Raw genomic sequence first — 8295 nt, 5'->3', positions numbered from 1 at the left:
AATGATATACCTTCACATGGTGAATGACGAAAATATTCAAAAAGTTTTAGATATACAATTCAATCCTCCTTATGTAATTTGTTTTTTCTCTTTTTACATACTCAATTTTTTGTGAATTGACCACCAAACTAGAGTGGTTAATCTAAGTTCGAGGGGAGGAACTTTATATGACAGTTGCTATATAGTTAATTATCTATTACTGCCTTATATCAGCTAAGATTGATCTTGCTATAAACATAGATAATTCTAACAGAGTATATACAAATTGAGTTAACAAATTATCTCAATTTTTTTATTATTTTCGACCTTTCTATTAATGTTACATTAGACCTAGCTAGAAAAAATAAATCTTTAGAAAATTGACTCTACCCTTTTTAATTGATCTTATATACAAGTACACTCAGCCAAAATGAATATTCAACTTTTTATATTTCATTCATGAGTCAAGACAACATTGAGGTGTGAAGACCATAACAAGACTTTCAAATGGATTTCAAGGATCGTCATCTCATATGAAGACAAATTTTAGAGTATTAGCTATTCACAATTTCACAAAAAAATCATCTGCTCATAGAAATTGCCAAAAGGAAAATCGTAAGAAAAGATTACAGGAAACTAAATTATGATATTAATCTCTAATATTGTCTGCTTCTTGTAACCTTTATCACTTCTTACTTTCTGTTTTGCCTTTCCTGACACTACAAGCTTGTTAAAACCAAGAAATACCACTCATTCTTTGACCTTCTTCTTGAAATTCATACATAGCTTAATCTTCATAGGATTTGAAAACCCTCTGTAGTCTGGAAACATAGATGAAAAACCACTGTTTTCCAGGCTAGAGTTTAAAAACAACATGGATATCAAGTCGCTGTGCTATTATCCTCATGCTCTGGAGCTGTAAAAACTGGAGTCTGTATGGGTTTATTACCCATATCTTTGGTTTTGTGAAGAAGAAAGGTCCCAGATAAAATTGTAACAAAGCCACAAACCTCAGTAGCAATTTGTGATGCATCTTGTGTGTCCCACTCCTGTAGAAAATCAACCAAGCAGAAAAGCAGTTAATGATTTGCAATCCATTTGCAAACTACCGATTGAAGATATTATTTAAGAGCAATTATACTGCAGATCAGATGAGTCTAGAAGACAATACAGCAATTCAGATAATTGACCAATCGTAGATGTTAATCATGCATTGTAGCCTTGTCAAAATCTCATCACCCATTATTCTATTCATGTTATTAGTCCTCTAGGGTGTACGGTAATGATTTCTCTAATGATCTCATTGCTCATTATAAATTTGTAAAAACCATACTCAAGCATCTTCTAGGTAATCACTAACCTATTCTTATAAATGTTAAATCCATTTAACCTTAGAAGAATTATTATTTGTCGCCATATCTTTTTACTAGAACTTCAATTTTTCTTAGACTGCACTGTATACTCTTGGTCTTTTAAATGCTATTAAAAATCCTATTCTAAACATGATTTCGAAGGGGATAAACCCTGATCTCGATCCATATTCTAGAAATTTTACCACTCTAGTTGAAATATACAAATAAAAACCGTCAAGTTATAAGCAAATCATGACAAGGAAAAATGTTATTTTCCCTCAAATAATTCTTACTCCGCGGTAGTTCTGTTTTCTTCGTAGTCTAACTAAAACAAGGTGAAACAAGAATCTTATATCTGAAGTACCTAAATTGGATTTTGTCCTTATCGTGCTATATATCCTTTAGGCATTTTAATATAAAACATAATTCTTACAAAATTTGTAGATTTGTAAGCACAATGGCATCTTTTGATTATGTGGCTGATTCCACCAAGTGAAAGCAGGCTTTTTGTTGTTGATAGTTTTAAATTAATATATGATATGGGTGCTGAACTTTGGAAATGGCTTAATGGTCTGATGCAGATTAATATGTTTGTTCTTCAATTGGTTCTATCCTCCATTTTGCAAAATTATTGGAGTGATCAAGCTAAAGTTGTCTCAGCTGCCACTGTTATACATACTATCTCTGAAATATGGTATAACCGTAATCTAGTGTGTTATGAGAATATCATTTATTCTTATGTTAATATAGCCGAATACCATTGCATGGGTTGTATGAACCATTAGGGAATTTATCAAAGCTTTTTCAGTTGATTGTCATCCCAAGAAGGCAACTAATGTAAAGTTAATTAGGAACTTCCTGATTGTGGATGGGTGAAATGTACTAATGATGGGAAAACAGCGATGGATGATTCCTTGAATGCAGCTTGTAGTGGGATTTTTTGTGATTATAGAGCTGCTATGATGAGTTGTTTTTCTATTTCTCTATACGGACACAGACGTTAAACCGGAGCCTTTTGCTATTATGAATGAATGCTATTAAAATTACTCACGGAAAGAAATGGTTAAAATTATGGATTGAGAGTGAGTGATACAACAAGTGCAATCTACGCATTCACCAGTTCTAATATTGTATTCCTTGAAGACTTTTCAATAGATGGTTGAATTGTATGGCCATTATGAAGACGAGGTTTCAAGCATCTCATATATAGAGAGGATAATAGATGTATTGACTTACTTTCGACAGACTATATTTTATTTTTCTTACTAATAATATCTAAGTATGTTGCAGATTATTGATGAAATATAATGTTTCAACATAATTGGGGTTGCAGACAATATACTGATGCTAGTGCATACTTGCTTAATAGAAACAATTAGTAGCATCCCCAAGCACATTTTAAAGAAAAAGTATAAAACAATATAAAATATGTGTAATATGGAACCATAGAAAAAAATTAGTTACCTTGAACATCATTATGCTGGCAAAAATGGTGAATGATGTAAACATGACATAGTAAATTGGTGATACAACTGCGGTGTTAAAAGTGTCCAAAGCCTGAAATATGTCTCCAAAATAAATAAATAAATAGCATTACAATAAATAAGCATATTGTCTTGACTAGTAACTCATTACACTTATTTCAAGGATTTTAGCATTCTTGATTTTAATTATTAAAGAAAGTGTACAGAGTATGCTGAATGTGCCATGCCATTTCTAAAGTATTGCATGTTGAGTATTATTCGTTTTTAACTAAAGATGGAAGGAAATGAACTAGTTCAATGTCAATTAAGATAAATAAACCACAGAAAACCTTTTGTTATAACTTATAACTTTTCCAAATGCCAAATATTAGATTAAAAGTGCAGACATTTCCATTTAGCAAATGATAGAGTTCTGTACAAAAGCATGGTTAGATATTTTTAAGTATTACAAATTACAAACTAATCATCAAGTTCAAATGTTAAAGATCTTCGAAAAAACAAAAATAGTATTTTCAATGCTAGCACTCTAATCACCAATAGAAAGTTTTGAAAAATAAATTTAACTTCAGCATAATTATATCGAGTTGTACTTCGGAACATGTCACCAAAGGAACATGTAGTAACAGATATTAATTAAAGTTTACCTTGTTCAAGTAGTTAATCTGCAAAAGACAACATCCTATGACAATAATTGTAAAGAACCACGTCTGAAAGTAAACGAATTGGTTGTTGCCTTCAAATGTAAGCTTCATAGCTATTGAAACTGCTTTCACACTCATAACCTACCCAACAAGGAACAAAGTTAACTTTACAGAGGTTAGCTATATTATGAGCATTGGAGATATAATGGATACCGTAATTGAGCCTGTGAGAGAGCATATTCCAACATATACAATCAGATGGCTTTGCCCATATCGTGGAACATAATAGAAAATAAGGATGCAAACCACAACCACAACTATGCAGCCGTAGATCAAAAATCCTGTTGATGAATAAAAGAAGTCAATGACAGCTTAATTAATCATACATGAATGCTTGAATCCATTCAATGGTTAAGAATGTTGAAACCAAGCAATCAGGGATAAAAGTTACCAGGTTCTGTAGCAAGTTCCCACACTTCCTTAACAGAGTGAATAACTCTTTCATGGGGAGCATGCAACACAATAGTTGTAGATCCTACCACACAGAGAGCACATCCAAGCACGCCAAATATGTGCAATCTCTCCTTTAGTATAAAGTGAGCTAGTACTGCACTGCATGGTGATATTAGTTTGCAATTATTTCTTAAACGAAAACAGCATCCAAATTCAAATTTGATGGATGATGATGAGCATCCACAGTTGTCTCAAAGGAAGCAAATGCCATCAGAATACCATGTTCTGTACCTGAAAATGATACTCAAAGCTCCCAAAGGAGTTACTAGTAGTGCAGGAGCAAAGGCATAGGCTGCAAAATTGGCTATTTCTCCAACAATCACTACGAAAATTTAAGCATACATAAAGAATTAGTAGATGAATTTTTCATCAGATTAGTAAGAAGTGAGAATATTTGCAGATACGTTATTTCTGGTTATAGAGTACAAAGATGTATATGTATGCACACACAAAAAAAAACACACACACACACATATATGCGTGCGTAAGATTGCACAACATCGATCTCTGCCAAGGCATCTTCTGTAATCATATGAAGTTGAAACTTCAATTCTTGAAACAGTAGTAAACAGGGGCAGTGACACGTACTCAATATTACTTAAGGTATGAATAGATTGGAAGCTTATTTCTTTCATAAAGTCTCATGAATATGGAAGCCAACGTAAAACAAAAAAGGGGTGTATTAGATATCCCCCAACTGTATATCATGTAAAAGTATGAAACCCCAGTCAGTCCTTCGTCTGACTAAATTTTTCATTAGTTTATGATAAAAACAGGTCCCAATTTTGAACTTTCAAAGCTTCGTCAAATATAAAAACCCGCAAGTCAAGTCCACCTACTTCGCTCGTTGCTTTTATTCTTAACCTTTAATGTACTACCATCAAAAGAAAAAACAAATAAAACATAAAGTCAACAGTCATCAAATTATAGAAGAATGGAAGAAGGAAATAGTCATCATCCTTCCACTGTTTGTATCTTCGTAAGAAGAGAGGGGGGACTAATAATGTCAGACCATCACTTTATGCAGTTCTTGGTGGAGTAAAAGGATCGGAATACCTCTACTTTTGCATACTTTGTACTAGAGATAGAAATCGATTAGAAATCAAGAATTTTTGGTAGCCCAAATAAGTAGAAATTATTCTACATCCTTGTACCCTTAACTGTAAAATGGTAATTCCCTGATAGACAAAATAAAGACAACAAATGAACACCTTTCATTTAATTGGAAAACTTTAAAAAGTTCAAGCATCATATTCTTTTGCATTCAAGCTAAAACATAGTTTTAAACTAAGAAAAATAATTAATATTAAAAGGTGACTTGGCATGGCCACCAAACCTTAAAATCTTGTAAGCTACATGACACAACTGCACAATTGATTAGTAAAAAGTCCAAAATGGTATATCATATAAAGTAAATCAATGAATACAACAACACATTTAAAAATGAATTAGGTCAAACATGCAACACAATTGGTCACAGCAAGAAATCCTTTATAGATTAAAACAGGTAGGTAGGTAGCTTATGTATGTATTGCAGTTAAAAATGTTACACGGTACATTACTCCAGTAAATTCAGAACTGGGATAGTTTAAAAAACTGAAATTCACTTACTAGAGATCATTCCAAACCACCAACAAGGTTCACGGAGATATGCATGCCCTCCCGAAGCTGGTCAATCAAAAACAAAAATAACTATTGAAAAAATTATAATTCAACCCTTGTCATGCCAAAAAGAAAAGAAAAACCATGAGAGGAATCATGAACCTGCTCTTTTCCCTGTAGCCCCAGCCTTCTTTAGCCCCATTTTTTTTATTATGAAGCTGGAGCCAATGAAAATGCTGGAAGAGACAGCCAGAATAAACCCGGTTACGTTGTCAGAAGATGCCCCCATTTGTCACAACCAGACAAATGATACCAAAAAATATCTTCTATGAAACTAATCGAGGAATTGCAGGGCCAAGATGTCCAATTCGATCCCTTGACCCTATAAGCCATTGAATATGCATACAAAATTAATAATTAAACAAGAAAATTAATTCATGGAATGAAAATAAAGATGCACATAGAGACACCTTAGAAGGATAAGTTATGCACCTTGTTGACACCTCACACACAACTTTTTGGCTAGAAAATCATGATCCAGAATCAAAGAAAAGGGTTCTCCTGAGCATGAAAATTGAAGCCTTAATCGTTGATGTCAAAGGTGACGGAAGAAGAGATCATGGAATTCTGATGGAACAGAGACACAAGAAGCAACACAGCCCTTTGTTGTCACGCATACCTTGCTGAAACAATTACCCCAAATTAAGAGTTTCCGTAATTCACGTTTTCTAACACCTTTTTACATTATTAATATTTGATACGTATAATAAATATAATACGATAATTACTATTACAACTTTATACATGTTCTTAGCGGGGTCTTTGAAAGGGCTCTTTTGAACACGTAGTACGATCTAAGTGGTTTTGAAGTTTTGACGTGTAATCCCAAAGTTGGAATGGAAAGAAGAACCACATGCAAAAGAATTTTTCACACTCAAATCACTAAAAAAAGTTGTAGAATTTAGGAGAATAAAGTGGTAAGTACGAGTGTGATTATTAGAGTGATTGAATATTCTTTATAGAATATTAATTGTATTTATAGGGTAACATGCACAGTGAACTTATGATATTAAATAATATTATTAAAATAATAATTATCTAAAATAGATAATAATAATGAAATGATTTTTTATCCTAAATAATAACCATAATATCAAATTAGTGAAATTAGTTATGATTGCGTGAATATGTGAATATTCTTCATATGTATTTTGGGTCATTCCAAGATGAAGAGGCTTAATGGGTCTCGTTAGGCTGCACTTTTAAGTATATCTATTGGTTTGTATAGGTATATAAGCCTCCCGTCTTGAGAGTTTAATTAGCATATAGTGATCTACAAGTGATTGGTTGTTTGATTGGACTGTTTGAATGCCTTTTCTAAAGATAGTCTTTGCTTTATGTTGCCGACTTGACGGTCTTAGTGTTGTCGACATAGGCAGACTTTATGTTGGGCTATTGGTTTGGGTAGACTCTTTTAGGTGTTGTCAGCTTAGGCATTTGCTTGTTGTCGTAGGCATGATTTGTGCTACCGCCTTACATAGGCTTGAGGGCCGCCTATGTGGGTTTTTGTTTGTGTTTCTATCTAAGTAACTCGAGTGTTACGTTTGTGGACTTTTATTTATGTTATTATCTAGTAACTCAGGTGCCTCGTTTTGAAGAAACAGAAAACCAAGTCTATTAGGTCGGCTTCTACAATAGGATCTCTTGTTTCCAAGAAGCAAAAGGTCGACGAGGCCTCTCTTGTCATGACGCAGAAAGTTGTAGTGGTGTCTTCGGTGCTAGATTTTGTCGCCCTTCTTGCACGTGAGGATCATGATGAGAAGGGTGCATGATACGTTGTCGTTGATGCGATCAAATTAATATGACTAAACTATAACAACTTTAGTATTGCTAAGATAGTAGCCAACAAAATAAAAATGATAAAATCAACCCTAAGTTGTCTCCCAACGAACACGTAATTGATTCTTAACAAATTAGTTCTTATAAAAACTATACAAAAGGGTTAGTAAAATACTAAAGAAGATAAAGATAAAGAAAAATTAAAGAACGATGTAACAAAAGATAGAAAGAAAGAAATTTATAAAGAAATTTAAAAAGATAAAAAAAAACAATGATATAATCAATGTAAATTCTCAATTAATTTGTTGGCGTTCTCACTCTTAACCAAAGTACATTCTTAATTAAATATTATTATGCCTAATCATGTCTACTCTTATATCAAGTAAAAAGTAAATTAACCAAAGTACAATCTTGATTATTTTTTTTTTAATTTTTTTATCACTAATTAAAGTACATTCTCATTGACAAAAACTCATTCAATCATATGAAAGTTTATAACTTTAATCAAATTAAATTCTCAATTAAAATTAAAAGTCCTTAGACTCATGTGATTGATATGTTATATAGATTTGACACCATGCTAAATTTCTATAATGTAAAAATCATTACTTTTACTTGATTAAGAAACAAAAGACATCGATAAAAAAAATCACAACAAGAACCAAAAAAGAACAAAAAATATTATTCATCTAATCTCAGAATCTAATTAAGAAATTACAGCATAATCAACCCAGAGGCTTAGAACTCCATAGAATATTGAAATAACATGAAAATAGAAGAAGAGATGTTGGAGAACATGATAGAAGAGAGAGGACGGAATTTGAACCCTAAGCTCCCCTAATGTGTTTCCCTAAGTCTCTTTATATAAAAATTGAATTAGGTTTT

At 32.5% G+C, this 8295-nt stretch overlaps 1 protein-coding gene across 3 annotated transcripts; it reads right to left on the bottom strand.

The window, feature by feature from the left end:
* Positions 1-462: 462 nt before the first annotated feature.
* On the bottom strand, positions 463-6301 carry LOC108343510 (probable magnesium transporter NIPA1). 3 transcript variants are annotated; one of them, XM_052867556.1, is made up of 9 exons: positions 6042-6301; positions 5734-5953; positions 5581-5637; positions 4201-4291; positions 3908-4068; positions 3670-3797; positions 3460-3597; positions 2796-2888; positions 463-1028 (listed from the first exon to the last, which is right to left on the bottom strand). In XM_052867556.1, the coding sequence occupies exons 2-9, from the start codon at positions 5858-5860 to the stop codon at positions 861-863; spliced, it is 963 nt and encodes a 320-aa protein (XP_052723516.1). In that variant the 5' UTR covers positions 5861-5953; positions 6042-6301; the 3' UTR covers positions 463-860. The 3 variants fall into 3 exon arrangements, with proteins under 3 accessions (XP_052723516.1, XP_017437324.1, XP_052723518.1); XM_017581835.2 differs by having other exon boundaries at positions 6064-6301; XM_052867558.1 differs by having other exon boundaries at positions 5734-5807; positions 6064-6301.
* Between the last annotated feature and the right edge of the window lie 1994 nt (positions 6302-8295).

This window comes from Vigna angularis, chromosome 1 (genome assembly GCF_016808095.1).
Source record: "Vigna angularis cultivar LongXiaoDou No.4 chromosome 1, ASM1680809v1, whole genome shotgun sequence".
Lineage (NCBI taxonomy): Eukaryota > Viridiplantae > Streptophyta > Magnoliopsida > Fabales > Fabaceae > Vigna > Vigna angularis.
This window is presented reverse-complemented; position numbering and strand designations above follow the sequence as displayed.